Genomic DNA, 15596 nt, shown 5'->3' with positions numbered 1-15596 from the left:
CGCTCTCCATTCTTAAACATCCCCCACCAAGGGAGGCAGAAGAGGAGAGAAGCCGGCAGCACTGTGTGGGGGGCGAAAAAAAATTCTGCCCCGGGCGCCCAGAACTCTGGTTACGCCACTGGTAAACCGGAAGTGATGCCGCAAGCTCCGCAGAACGTACGGCCCATGTCTGCACCGAGGATGAGGTGTTTCCCGTCCCACACTGTGTCCCCACTAACCGGCTGACCCCCCCTCCCCCCCTGGTGCAGAAGACTCTGCTGATGGGACCACTGAGATGTAATGCGGGACTACGCTGCTGGCGGCACCCCCGACGCAAGGCCGGACTCCGCTGCTGGCGGCACCCCCGACGCAAGGCCGGACTCCGCTGCTGGCGGCACCCCCGACGCAAGGCCGGACTCCGCTGCTGGCGGCACCCCCGACGCAAGGCCGGACTCCGCTGCTGGCGGCACCCCCGACGCAAGGCCGGACTCCGCTGCTGGCGGCACCCCCGACGCAAGGCCGGACTCCGCTGCTGGCGGCACCCCCGACGCAAGGCCGGACTCCGCTGCTGGCGGCACCCCCGACGCAAGGCCGGACTCCGCTGCTGGCGGCACCCCCGACGCAAGGCCGGACTCCGCTGCTGGCGGCACCCCCGACGCAAGGCCGGACTCCGCTGCTGGCGGCACCCCCGACGCAAGGCCGGACTCCGCTGCTGGCGGCACCCCCGACGCAAGGCCGGACTCCGCTGCTGGCGGCACCCCCGACGCAAGGCCGGACTCCGCTGCTGGCGGCACCCCCGACGCAAGGCCGGACTCCGCTGCTGGCGGCACCCCCGACGCAAGGCCGGACTCCGCTGTAATACACATATTTCTATTGTGGTTTAGGATCTGGGCCTGCTGTCCCTCTATCTCTCTGCCTCCATCCCTCATTTAGACACCAACCACACCCCCTTAAAGTGGAGTTCCACCCATTTTTTTTATGTTTGTCTGTGCTGCATGCTCTAATCTCATAGTGTTCAGAATGGACAATTTTTATTTAATTTGTTGCTTGTAAATACCTTTATTTTGTAGTCCTTCATTACTTCCTCCTCCTTATTTGCCTAGGCTATTTGCAAGGGTTTCTGGGATAGGCATCATGTTTCCCAGTATTCCTTGCAAACCTGACTGAAACCTATTACATTGCTTGTGCACTGAGCATGTGCGAGATATGCAAAGCTGAAATCCAGGAAGTCATACAGTCTGGCTTCGTGATGCCCACACTTAAGATGGCCACGGTCTATTTCTAGATTATAAACTATTTAAAGCGGGGGTTCACCCTTAGAGGGCACTTTTCCCCCTTAGATTCCTGCTCGTTATTACTAGGGGAATCGGCTATTTATTTTAAAATATGTGCAGTACTTACCCGTTTACGAGATGCATCCTCTCCGTCGCTTCCGGGTATGGGCTGCGGGACTGGGCGTTCCTTCTTGATTGACAGTCTTCCGAGAGGCTTCCGACGGTCGCATCCATCGCGTCACGATTTTCCGAAAGAAGCCGAACGTCGGTGCGCAGGCGCAGTATAGAGCCGCACCGACGTTCGGCTTCTTTCGGCTACGAGTGACGCGATGGATGCGACCGTCGGAAGCCTCTCGGAAGAATGTCAATCAAGAAGGAACGCCCGCTCCCGAAGACCATACCCGGAAGCGACGGAAGAAGATGCAGCTCGAAAACGGGTAAGTACGGATCATATTTTACTACAAATAGCCGATTCCCCTAGACAAAACGAGCAGGAATCTAAGGGGAGAAAAAAAAAAAATTTAGAAATGGGTGAACTCCCGCTTTAAATGCTGTAACAACCTAACAAAACGGACCTTAGTTTACAGACTAACTTTACTAGAATACATTAAGCTTGTGTATTACAGGGGTATTTATATTTAAAAAGTGAAATTGTGGGTGGAACTCCCCTTTAAGTCACACCCACCAAATATATGGTAGATTGTAATGTGTCCTGGTGGAGAGGTATCTCTATAGAGCACCATAGTAGATGAACACACAACAGTCCTGACCGAACATTATATCCCCACAGTGGGAAGCTTCACCTAAAGCTCCATGAAACTCACACTCCATAGGGATAACATTATTATCACATCCCACACTGGTCCCAGGAGCTGACACTCACCTTGAGGGGCGGGGCGTCGATCTTACTGCGCCTACGACTGCTGCTCAGAGTCCTCCGGCGATGACTCTCCCTACCTGTGAGCAGCCCACTCTTCTCCTCTGAGGCCCCTCCTACCGCTCCATGGTCGGTTTCTAGAGCCCCGGCTTCTCCCATCCCACTCTCCTCCCCCTCCTCTTCACGGATCATCTCCGGCGGGGACTGCATCGTTCTGGGAGAAGAGAGGCGGACCGCTCCTTATATACGGGGCCGTGTACACCGCCCACTGACTCCTCCTATAAAAGGTGCCGATAGGACACCGCGCTTACTGCTTACACCGGGACACGCCCACTCCCGGACTGTCAACTTTGTCAAATGAATATTGAGAGACGGATCTCCTACCTGCAACAGAGCGTGGAGGGCGTGTCCGCGCCTGAGAGAGCTAGGGGCGTGTCCGCGCCTGAGAGAGCTATATCCTTACATGCCATGATACCAGAGCTGGGAATTTCCGAATGCAGAGAACGGGGCGCGTCCTCCTTGCCACAAGAGAGAGGGGGCGTATCCTCACCTGAGACAGCGCTTATGTGCCCTAATCACTTGTAAGAGCTTAGGGGCGTGTCCTAATCACCTGAGAGAGCGTAGGGGCATGTCCTAATCACTTGAGAGCGCTTAGGGGCGTATCCTAATCACCTGAGAGAGCTTAGGGGCGTTTCCTTAATCAACTGAGAGAGCTTAGGGGCGTATCCTAATCACCTAAAAGAGCTTAGGGGCATGTCCCAATCACCTGAGAGAGCTTAGGGGCGTGTCCTTATCACCTGTGAGCGTTAGGGACATGTCCTAATCGCCTGAGAGAGCTTAGGGGTGTGTCCTAATCCCCTGAGAAAGCTTAAGGGGTGTGCCTTAATCACCTGAGATAGCTTAGGGGCCTTTCCTAATCACCTGAGAGAGCTTAGGGGCGTTTCCTAATCACCTGAGAGAGCTTAGGGGCATGTCCTAATCACCTGAGAGAGCTTGAGGGCGTGTCCAATTCACCTCTGAGAGTTTGGGACATGTCCTAATCACCTGAGAGAGCTTAGGGGGTGTGCCTTAATCACCTGAGAGCGCTTAGGGAGTGTGCCCTAATGACCTGAGAGAGATTAAAGGTGTGTCCTAATCACCTGTGAGAGTTTGGGACGTGTCCTAATCACCTGAGAGAGCTTAGGGGCGTGTCCTTATCACCTGAGAGAGCTTGGAAGCGTGTCCTAATCACCTGAGAGAGCTTAGGGATGTGTCCCAATTACCTGAGAGAGCTTAGGGGCGTGTCTTAATCACCTGAGAGAGTTTAGGGGTGTGTCTTAATCACCTGAGAGAGCTTGGGGACGTGTCCTAATGACCTGAGAGAGATTAGAGGCGTATCCTTATCACCTGAGATAGCTTAGGGGCGTTTCCTAATCACCTATAAGAGCTTAAGGGCGTGTCCTAATCACCTGAGAGCTTAGGGGTGTGTCCTTATCACCTGAGAGATATTGGGGGCGTGTACTAATCACATAAGAGAGCTTAGGCGACGTGCCCTTATCACCTGAGAGAGCTTAGGGGCGTGTCCAAATCACCTGAGATTAGAGGCGTATCCAAATCACCTGAGATTAGAGGCGTATCCAAATCACCTGAGAGGTTGGGCGCGTGTCCTAATCACCTGAGAGAGCTTAGGGGCATGTCCTAATCACCTGAGAGATATTAGAGGCATGTCCAAATTACCTGAGAGAGCTTAGGGGGCTTGTCTTAATCACCTGAGAGTTGAGGCATGTCCAAATCACCTGAGAGAGTTTAGGGGTGTGTCCTAAACACCTGAGAGCTTAGGGGTGTGTCCTAATCACCTGAGAGAGCTTAGGGGTGTGTCCTAATCACCTAAGAGAGCTTAGGGGCATGTCCTAATCACTTGAGAGATATTAGAGGCATGTCCTAATTAACTGAGAGAGCTTGGGGCGTGTCCTAATCACCTGATAGAGCTTAGGGGCTTGTCTTAATCACCTGAGATTTGAGGCATGTCCAAATCACCTGAGAGAGCTTAGGGGCATGTCCCAATCACCTGAGAGAGCTTAGGGGCGTGTCATAATCGCCTAAAAGAGATTAGAGACGGGTTCTAATCACCTGTGAGAGTTTGAGACGTGTCTTAATCACCTGAAAAAGATTAGGGGTGTGTCCTTATCACCTGCGATTTGAGGCATGTCCAAATCACCTGAGAGAGCTTAGGGGTGTGCCCTAATCACCTGAGAGAGCTTAGGGGCGTGTTCTAATCACCTGAGAGATTACTACCTTCCCTACTGACAGAACAGCAGTCTGCTTTGTTTACATAGGCAGACCATCGTTCTGCTTCTGTCCCGAATGATTAGTGGGTCTCGGCAGACATTGAGTTTGCCACACCCACCGATTGGCTTCCGCTGTGTCCAAGCACAGTGGGAGTGGGTCGCTGGCAGGGTGCGTGCACGCCTTAGACCCAGAAGTTCAGAATCACGTACTAGGTACATGATCCTGCACAGGAGAGCTGCCTTGCCACCATATATGTACAGTATAGAGTTGGCAAGGGGATAAACCAAAGGCACAACTTGGTGTAGACGGCCCCTGCATGCAACTGAACTCTAACCAGTAAAGAGATCATGGAATGTGTACCACTGGTGATCAGACAAGTAAAAGGAAGTGTGCCCAACTTGTTATCAGTGATATAGAAATTTGAGCTAGGCGAACATAAGGTGGCGGCTGCTAGTACCGCCTAAATCTATAAATGGTCACCTAGGGGGAACACGTTGATTGGACTTTCTAGGTACTGATAACAAAACGCAAACATTTATATAAAAGATATTTATTACACATAAAACTGTACAAAATTAAAACCAAAATGAGCCAAACCCCACATTCAAAACAGCAGTTATTAATGGCGGGCGAACCCGTCAGGTGTCTGTTGCAGTGGAGAAGGGTCGAAAACCTCAACCGGTTTCGCGGACTAAGCCGCTTCTTCAGGAGGAATATCTGTATGACAAATAATACAGTACAATAAACTAGCAAAAGCATAACAGGTAAGGTACATATAAAAGGTACACTGTATTAACATATTGGCCCGGATTCACATACATTGGCGCATATTTATGCCGCCGTAGCATATCTTCTTTACGCTACGCCGACGCAGCGCAGAGAGGCAAGCACTGGATTCACAAAGCACTTGCCACCAAATCTGCGCTGGGTTTCTTAGGCGTAAGTGGAAGTGGGCGTGAGCCATGCAAATGAGGCGTGACCCCATGTAAATGATGGGCCGAGCGCCATAAAGACATGAATAACGAATGGCGCATGCGTCCAGTGCGCATGCTCAGAATCACGTCGGAACTACGCCCTAAGATACGACGGATCACTGCCTACGACGTGAACGTAACCTACGCTTAGTCATATTCACGTACAACGTAAACGACAAAAGATATGACGGCTTGTGTTCCCTGGTCCATACCTTTGCATGGGTTGCGCCTCATATATGGGGAATAGCTTTACGCCGGACTTACGACTTACGCAAACCGCGTATATTATGCGCCGGGCGCAAGTACGTTCGTGAATCGGCGTATCTCCCTCATTTGCATATGTGCATAGAAAATCAATGGGAGCGGCAAATGCGCCCAGCGTAAATATGCGCCCACGATACGACGGCGTAGGCAAGTTACGTCGGTCGTAGGAAGCCTATTTCAGGCGTATCTTAGTATGTGGGTCGGCGTATAGATACGACGGCGCACATTTGTACTTACATTGGCGTATCTTGAGATACGTAGGCGCAAGTGCTTTGTGAATCCGGGCCATTGTGTACAGTCAATGTCGAAAAAATGTGTCAATCTGCTCACTAGGTTGGGCCCATGGATTAGGCAGCGGCTCACAAGGAACGCGGCGAGCGAGGGGGAACGTGTGTCGCTCTGATAAAATAATTAGATAATGTTAAGGATACAAAGTAAGATATGTATCGTGCCAATAAGGGGGGGGGGGGCACTGCGTTAAGGTATGTTGACAACCTGGGGGGGGGGGGTGGCGGGGAAAAAGGAGAGGCCTAGTCCGCGAAACCGATTGAGGTTTTCGGCTCTTCTCCACTGCAACAGACACCTGACTGCTGTTCTGAATGTGGGGTTTGGCTCATTTGGTTTTAATTTTGTACAGTTTTATGTGTAATAAATATATTTTATATTCTTTTTTGTGTTTTGTTATCAGTACCTAGAAAGTCCAATCAACATGTTCCCCCTAGGTGACCATTTATGGATTTAGGCGGTACTAGCAGCCGCCACCTTATGTTCGACTAGCTCAAATTTCTATATTCTATCATGGATGATGGTACCTGTCTATTTAACTATTAACTAGTTTTAATTGAGGCTATACTCACAATTCGTCATTGTTATCAGTGATGTCAGATTGCATGATGTTTTGCAATTGACTCTTGCAACATAAAAATGCACAGATCACAAAGCCATTGGGCTCCACGTGGTTCTTGCTGAAGGAAGCCATGACGCCAAGTCGCACCAGCCGTTGCCATGAAGGCAAGCTGCCTCAAAGCCAACTCTGAAGCTTGCTACCCTGGACATGCCGCTATCTTAACAGGCCAGTCTTAGGGATGTCACACTGCCACATTAGAGACCGGAAAGTGCTTTGCTTGGTCTGCCCGAAATGTCACCAGCGATCCTCCAACTTTTCTCCATGGGTTGGCTGCATGAGCTACCAGACTGCTTTGCCTCCGGTTATTGGTTACAGAAGAACCATGGGACTGATGGACCGCCCCTTTCTTCTGCCTCCTCTGGTGTTGCCTCACATCAAGGGATACTGCCATTGAGTCCTGCATTCCATTGCCGGGTCTCCAGGTCCTCACTGGTTGGCTTGGAGGGTTCAGGCTTAGATTTCTCCATTCGGACCGGGCTTGAGTCCGCGCACAGGGAACCTTCCAAGGAGACTATGCTTCAAAGGTTCAAGTGTCTACTGCTTCTACCCCCTCAGCAGGACGGGGACTTCACAAAGCTTGCTACTGCCTTGGAGGAAACCTTGCCTGTCCTAGCTTAACACCGGAAATGTCAAGTTGGAGCTCAGATCTTCCAGAGTTAGGCCTCATTCACACTTGGCGGACTCCGTACTGCTCCCATCGGCTCAGCGGGAGATCAGTCCGCAGATCTCCGCTGAGCCAATGGATGACAAGCTCCTCTCTGCTCACTGAGCGGGGAGGGGCTTGTCAGGCACCGCTGTGTCCTATGGAGCGATCTGATGAAAACTGACAGCATGTCCGTTTTCATCAGATCTTACCTGATCCGATCCGCATGGACGCATGGGGACGTGGCCCCCATACGTCTGTTTTTAGCGGGTCGGATGTCAGCGGACATGTCTCCGCTGACATCCGATGCTCCATAGCTATGCATGGAGCGGCCGTTCAGGTCCGTGACAGACGGACCCGAACGGCCCAGTGTGAATGAGGCCTTAAAGTGGGGTTCCAACCATATTTATCATTTTTTTTTAAAGTATGTTCTTTCATCTGTCTGTATAGTTGCACACATAGGGTCACTTACTGGGTAAAAATGCACCCCCGTCCCGCAGACTTCTAGCGAACGAACACTTTTTAATCCGGTCTCCCGATGGTTGTTATTTTGCTTGTGGGCATTGTGAAGCCCACAAACAATTACTTCCAGGATTCCTCTGGTGACGAGCCTGAACGGGCCGCCCGTCCCGCCCCATTTTCCCACATGCGCAAGATAGCAGCAGCGCCGCGCCGTCAACCACTTGGGTTGCCATCACAACGAGCGGTGGCGGCGGAAGTGAACGCCGTTGTGATGGCAACCCATAAACAAAAATCATGCCTTCATTGAATCGCGTCACTTCCGGTATCGAAGTAACGCGATTCTTGCTCTAGGGGAAGCGCACGGCATCCTGGGAAATGCATCAGCGTTCGGAGGAGCCGAGGGAGCTGACGTCAGGATCCTCGGTGAATCCGAGGGCAGATTACGTGGGACCGCATAGCAACAGGCATTACCAGGTGAGTAAAACATTTTTTTTTATTTATTTATTTTGGTCTCATGTCAACTATAAAGCAAAAATATTTTTTAGATGAAAACTCCACTTTAAAGCGGGAGTTCACCCATAAAACAATTTTTTCAAACAATCCCCTTAGATCAGGGGTCCTCAAACTTTTTAAACAGGGGGCCGGTTCACTGTCCCTCAGACCGTTAGAGGGCCGGACTATAAAAAAACTATGAACAATTTCCTATGCACACTGCACATATATGTTTTTGAAGTGAAAAAAACAAAATGGGAACAAATACAACCCTCCCCCTTCATCATTATAAGCCCCCCCCCTCACAATCATTAATTGCAAACCGATCATGATCATTGCAAGCCCCCCCACCTCACCATCATCCCCTCATTGCAAGCCCCCCTCGCCATCATCATTGTAAGCCCCTCATTGCAACCCCCCCCCACAATTATTAATTGCAAGCCGATCAAGAACATTGCAAGCTCCCCAATCATCATTACATCATCATCATCACCCCCCCCCCCCCCACCATCATCATCATTACATCATCAGCCCCATCATCACCATCATTAATTACATCACCATCAGCCCACCTCACCATCATCAGCCCCCCCCCCCCCCCACCATCATCATCATTACAAAATCATCAGCCCCACCATCATCATCATTAAAAATTCACGCGGGCCGTAGTTTGAGGACCCCTGGTTTAAACCCCCCCCCCCACCACCATCATTATCGTAAGCCAGGCCCCCCCCCCCCTTCATCATCATTAAAAAATCATCCGCTCCCCTCACCATCATAAGCCAGGCCCCCCCCCCACCATCATCATTAAAAACCCATCAGCTCCCCTCACCATTGCAAGCCAGCCCCCACCATCATCATTAAAAAATCTTTAGCTCCCCTCACCATCGCAAGCCAGCCCCCCCACCCCCATCATCATCATCATTATTAAAATAATCTTAAGCTCCCCTCACAATCGCAAGCCAGCCACCCCCCACCATCATCATCATTATTAAAATAATCTTTAGCTCCCCTCACAATCCAGCCACCATCATCATCCTTATTAAAATAATCTTTAGCGCCCCTCACAATCCAGCCACCCCCCCCCCCCCCCACCATCATCATCATCATCATCATCAATAAAATAATCTTTAGCTCCTCTCACAATATAGCCACCCCCCATCATCATCATCATCATTAAAAATAAACTTTAGCTCCCCTCACAATCGCAAGCCCCCCCCACCATCATCATCATCATCATCATCAATAAAATAATCTTTAGCTCCTCTCACAATATAGCCACCCCCCATCATCATCATCATCATCATCATTAAAAATAAACTTTAGCTCCCCCTCACAATCGCAAGCCAGCCCCCCCCCCCCCCATTGTAAGCACTTCACAGCCTCCTTACTGTTTTGTGCTGTGTCAGTCTGGCTGTCACGATGCTCCCCCACTGTAACAGTTCCGGCGCGCTGTGTTAAATGTCCCGCCCTCCTCCTCCTCCTAGACCAGCTTGTGTGACAGACAGCACACTGGCTCTATCACACAAGCTAGTCTTCTAGGAGGAGGAGGGCGGGACATTTAACACAGCGCGCCGGAACTGTTAACGCTGTGTTTCACGGAGATCTCCGTGACACAGCAGGATTGCTGTGTAACCGGCCGGCATTGCCTGTCAGGGACGGGCGGGCCGGATTAAAGTCCTCCGCGGGCCGCATGTGGCCCGCGGGCCGTAGTTTGAGGACCCCTGCCTTAGATGGATGCTAGATGGATGCTCATTTTGTCTAGGGGAATCGGCTAGTTGTTTTAAAATATGAGCTGTACTTACCGTTTTCGAGATGCATCTTCTCCGCCGCTTCCGGGTATGGGTCTTCGGGAGCGGGCTGTCAATCAAAGTAAGCTAGCCAATTAGGAGAGAGGGGGGCGGGGCCGGGCTCCGTGTCTGAACGGACACAGGGAGCTGTGACATGGCTCAGGTGCCCCCATAGCAGGCTGCTTGCTGTGGAGGCACTCAACAGGGGGGAGGGACCAGGATCACAGGAGAGGGACCCGAGAAGAGGAGGATCTGGGCTGCTCTGTGCAAATCCACTGCAACAGAGCAGGTAAAAATGAGTTTTTACAATCACTTTAACAAACATGTCAAAAACTGCTATGGCTACGAGTTCCTGTATGTGCCAGAACATTTATTTTGGCAGCTGGAGCCCTAGGCTCTACTGAGTCAGGCTGTGTGGAAGTACCTCCGGATACAGGAACCCTTTCAGGATTTTAAGTATCAAAATTAGTACACAGAAGTGGAGTTTTTCACCACATGTTCAAGAAACTGAATGTTGGACATGATGGGCCAGATTCTCATACATTAGCGTTGCTCCTGGGCAGCGTAATGTATGAGCTCTACGTTTCACCGCCGCAGGTCTACAGGTTTAAATACTGATTCTCAGAACACTTACCTGTAAACTTGCGGCGGTGTAGCGTTAGATTGCTCGGCGCAAGCCCGCCCAATTCAAATGGGGCGGGCACCATTTAAATTAGGCGCGCTCCCGCGCCGAGCGTACTGCGCATGCTCCGTCGGGTAAATTACCCGACGTGCATTGCGCTAAATGACGTCACCCCGACGTCATTTGCCTAGATGTATACGTAAATGGCGTCCAGCGCCATTCACGGACGTCTTACGCAAACGACGTAATTTTTATTCAATTTGACGCGGGAACGACGGCCATAGTTAACATTGGTTGCGCCTGCTAATTAGCAGGGGCAACCTTACGCGTCGGGTACGCTACGCAAACGACGTTAATTCGCTGCGTCGACCTCGCGTATGTTCGGGAATCGCCGTACTTACCTCATTTGCATAGACGACGGGGAAAAGCGACGATGCGACACCTAGCGGCGGGAAAAAAAATTACTTTTAAGATCTGACAGCGTAACAGCCTTACGCTTGTCAGATCTAATGGGTACCTATGCGCAACTGATTCTGAGAATCAGTCGCATAGATACCCGGGGCCAGATGAGGTGTTACGACGGCGCTAATGGTGTTGCGCCGTCGTAATGCCTTTGAGAATCTGGCCCGATATTTATATGGACAGGGTCAAGTTGGTGAACCTGGGCCTGAACTGTTCAGTTGCTCACCAGATCAGAAGAAACAAACCCGTTAATGGGAGAATGGATTTGTTTTCCTAACCCTGCCTACTACATGTGAACTGATCTGTTGAAAATGTTGGTTCTCTATTGTTTTAACATGTTGAAATGTTTGTTGAAGAAATTTGGATCTGATGAAATACTGTGTTGACATGTTCACACTTTGCCTTGAACTTGTGTGTTTCTACAACTTAAAAGGGGTTGTAAAGCTTCGTGTTTTTTCACCTTATGCATTAACCACTTGCCGACCTCCTCATGTAGATATAACGTCAGCAAAATGGCACGGACAGGCACATGTACGTACCCGTACGTACCCGTACGTCCTCTGCTAGACGTGAGTCGGGGGTCCGATCGGGACCCCCCTGCTGCATGCGGAGGTCGGTAAGCCTCGGGGAGCGATCCGGGACGACGGCACGGCTATTCGTTTATAGCCGCCCCGTCGCGATCGCTCCCCGGAGCTGAAGAACGGGGAGAGCCGTATGTAAACACGGCTTCCCCGTGCTTCACTGTGGCGGCGCATCGATCGAGTGATCCCTTTTATAAGGGAGACTCGATCGATGATGTCAGTCCTACAGCCACACCCCCCTACAGTTGTAAACACACACTAGGTGAACACTAAATGTTACAGCGCCCCCTGTGTTTAACTCCCAAACTGCAACTGTCATTTTCACAATAAAGAATGCAATTTAAATGCATTTTTTGCTGTGAAAATGACAACGGTCCCAAAAATGTGTCAAAAATGTCCGAAGTGTACGCCATAATGTCGCAGTCACGAAAAAAATCGCTGATCGCCGCCATTAGTAGTAAAAAAAATAAAAAAAATAAAAATGCAATAAAACTATCCCCTATTTTGTAAACGCTATAACCAACCGATAAACGATTATTGCGATTTTTTTACCAAAAATAGGTAGAAGAATACGTATCGGCCTAAACTGAGAAAAAAAAAATGTTATATATGTTTTTGGGGGATATTTATTACAGCAAAAAGTAAAAAATATTGAATTTTTTTCAAAATTGTCGCTCTATTTTTGTTTATAGCGCAAAAACTAAAAACCGCAGATGTGATCAAATACCACCAAAAGAAAGCTCTATTTGTGGGGAAAAAAGGACGCCAATTTTGTTTGGGAGCCACGTTGCACGACCGCGCAATTGTCTGTTAAAGCGACGCAGTCCCGAACTGTAAAAACACCTTGGGTCTTTAGGCAGCATATTGGTCCGTTGCTTAAGTTGTTAAGGTGAAAAAACACCTTGCACTCTCGGGCCCCCCCGTTTTACAGAATCAAGTATGCGTCAACTTGATTCTGAGCATGCGTGGATTTTAAACTGATGGTTGTGCCTACTAACGATCGTTTTTTTTCCCATCGGTTAAATTTAAAACAAGTTGGCTTTTTTTTAAACGATGGCGCCCACACATGATCGGTTTGGTCTGATGAAAACGGTCCATCAGACCATTCTCATCGGTTTAAACGATCGTGTGTACGCGGCATAAGGCTCCACACCTGAGCGTATCAATTTACTGTCGTTTTTCATGTGTTTTTTGCAGCTTTTTAACCACTTCCAAACCGCTGTACGACTATATACGGCCTCACTTTAAAGATGGATATCTCGGTAACGGCAGCAGCTGCTGCCACAACCGAGGTATCCATCTTTAGTGTGAGCGGTTCTGTTAACCGGATTCGCCGCGAGATCGCCGTTATCGGCGGCGGGAGAGGGTCCCCCCCTCCCGCCGCTCTCCCGCGCCCTCCGCCGCTTACCGGAGCCGTCGGTAGCGGCGGAGGAGATCGGGTGTGCTCGGCTGCTGACTGGGGAAGCGAGTGAGGGAAAAATTGCCCCCACCCGTCCCCATAGCTCTGCTGGGCGGAAGTGACGTCAAAACGTCAGTCCCGCCCAGCGTCTTAAAGAAACATTTTTTTTTTGCATTTTAGTCTAAATATGAGATGTGAGGTCTTTTTGACCCCAGATCTCATATTTAAGAGGACCTGTCATGCTTTTTTCTATTACAAGGGATGTTTACATTCCTTGTAATAGGAATAAAAGTGATCATTTATTTATTTATTATTTTTCCAGTGTAAAAAATAATAAAATAAATAAAAATAATTAAGAATTTTTTTTTTTTTTTTTTTAAAGCACCCCGTCCCGACGAGCTTGCACCCAGAAGCGAACTCATACGTGAGTAGCGCCTGCATATGAAAACGGTGTTCAAACCACACAAGTGAGGTATCGCCGCGATCGTTAGAGCGAGAGCAATAATTATAGCCCTAGACCTCCTCTGTAACTCAAAAAATGCAATCTATACAATTTTTAAACGTCGCCTATCGAGATTTTTAAGAGTAAAAGTTTGACGCCATGCCACGAGCGGGCGCAATTTGTAAGCGTGACATGTTGGGTATCATTTTACTCGGCGTAACATTATCTTTCACAATATATAAAAAAATTGGGCCAAATTTATTGCTGTCTTATTTTTTAATTCAAAAAAGTTAATTTTTTCCAAAAAAAGTGCGCTTATAGGACCGCTGCGCAAATATGGTGTGACAAAAAGTATTGCAATGATCGCCATTTTATTTTCTAGGGTATTAGAAAAAAATATATAATGTTTGTGGGTTTTAAGTAATTTTCTAGCAAAAAAAAACTGTTTTAGTCTTGTAAACACCAAATCTGAAAAACACCCACGGTACTGAAGTGGTTAAAAGCTTTTTAGAAGCCCAATTACAAGCGTTTTAGAAGCGTATTACAAATCGGAGATCTGCTACTTGAGAATTTTACAAGTGTTTTTGTGCTCAAGTCAGGTGTTTCTATTGAAGTCTTTGGGGCCAAAAATGCTTTTAATCTGCCAAAAATAAGCTCATGTACTTTTTTGAGCTTTAGACATTTTGCTTCAGGCGACAGAACGCTCATATGTGAACAAGGGCCATTGAAATGAATGGGATTTTGCTTGTTGGGGGTTTTGGAGCTTCAGAGCTGAGCGTTTTACAATCTGAAAACCGCTCAAGTGTAAATGGGGCCCATGACTAAATCCAGCTAGAAGGAAAAAAATGTTTTGGCAAGATGTTAGAGACTTAGGGCCAGATTCACGTAGAGCGGGCGCAGCGTAACGTAACCGTTTTACGTTACACCGCCGCAATTTTTCAGATTTAGTGCCCGATCCACAAAGCACTTACCTGGAAATTTGCGGCGGTGTATCATAAACAGGTCCGGCGCAAGGCGGCCCAATTCAAATGGGGCGGGTACCATTTAAATTAGGCGCGCTCCCGCGCCGGACGTACTGCGCATGCTCCCGTCGCAAATTTCCCGACGTGCTTTGCGCGAAATTACGACGCGCCGACGTTTTGTGAATCGCAACGTGAAAAAAGATTTACGCCGGGAAAAGTAAAAGATTTAAGAAAAATTCAAAAGCGACTCGGGAAAGACAGGCATACTTTAACATGGTGGAGTAATTTTACACCATGTTAAAGCAGCCCTATCTTTGCGACGGAAATCTAACACTAGCGATGCCGTAACGACGGGAAAAATCTTCGTGGATCGCCGTAACTCCTAATTTGCATACCCGACGCTGGTTTACGACGCAAATTCCCCCCCAGCGGCGGCAGCGGTACTGAATCCTAAGATCCGACAGTGTAAAACAATTACACCTGTCGGATCTTATGGATATCTATGCGTAACTGATTCTATGAATCAGTCGCATAGATAGAACAACAGATACGACGGAGTATCTGAGATACTCCGTCGTATCTCCTTTGTGAATCTGGCCCAAAATGGCATGGTGTGCCACAATAAAGTGAATAACTGCTAATTTTCTGCTCACTAAACTGAATAGTGTGCCATGACCTGCAGGTAGTGGGCTAGATTCAGCAAAGAATTACGCCGGCGTATCCATAGATACGCTGCGTAAATTCTAAGCTGCGCCGGCGTATCTACTTTCTGTATTCAGAAAGCTAGATACGCGACATTAGCCTAAGATACGACTGGCATAAGTCTCTTACGCCGTCGTATCTTAGGGTGCATTCTCACGCTGGCCGCTAGGTGGCGCTCCCGTCGTTTTCGGCGGAAAGTATGCAAATTACCTAGATACGCCGATTCACAAATGTACGTGCGCCCGGCGTTCGTTTTTTACGTTGTTTGCGTAAGGCTTTTTTGGCGTAACGTTGTTCCTGCTTCTATGAGGCGCACTCAATGTTAAGTATGGACGTCGTTACCGCTGCGATTTTTGAATTTTTTACGTCGTTTGCGTAAGTCGTTCGCGAATAGGGCTGGATGTAATTTACGTTCAAGTCGAAACCAATGACGTCCTTGGAGCAATGCACACTGGGATATGTACACGGACGGTGCATGCGCCGTTCATACAAAACG

At 49.0% G+C, this 15596-nt stretch overlaps 1 protein-coding gene across 1 annotated transcript in view; it reads right to left on the bottom strand.

Moving 5' to 3' along the window:
* The window catches only part of LOC120936105 (killer cell lectin-like receptor subfamily G member 1), a 28543-nt gene extending 25994 nt beyond the window's left edge, over nt 1–2549 (bottom strand). The window contains exon 1 of the mRNA XM_040348222.1: nt 2137–2549. Coding sequence (XP_040204156.1) covers nt 2137–2340 — 204 coding nt within the window. The 5' untranslated portion in view covers nt 2341–2549. The remainder of the gene's footprint in view (nt 1–2136) is intronic.
* Nucleotides 2550–15596: the final 13047 nt, after the last annotated feature.

This window comes from Rana temporaria, chromosome 4 (genome assembly GCF_905171775.1).
Source record: "Rana temporaria chromosome 4, aRanTem1.1, whole genome shotgun sequence".
In the NCBI taxonomy this organism is placed as follows: domain Eukaryota; kingdom Metazoa; phylum Chordata; class Amphibia; order Anura; family Ranidae; genus Rana; species Rana temporaria.
This window is presented reverse-complemented; position numbering and strand designations above follow the sequence as displayed.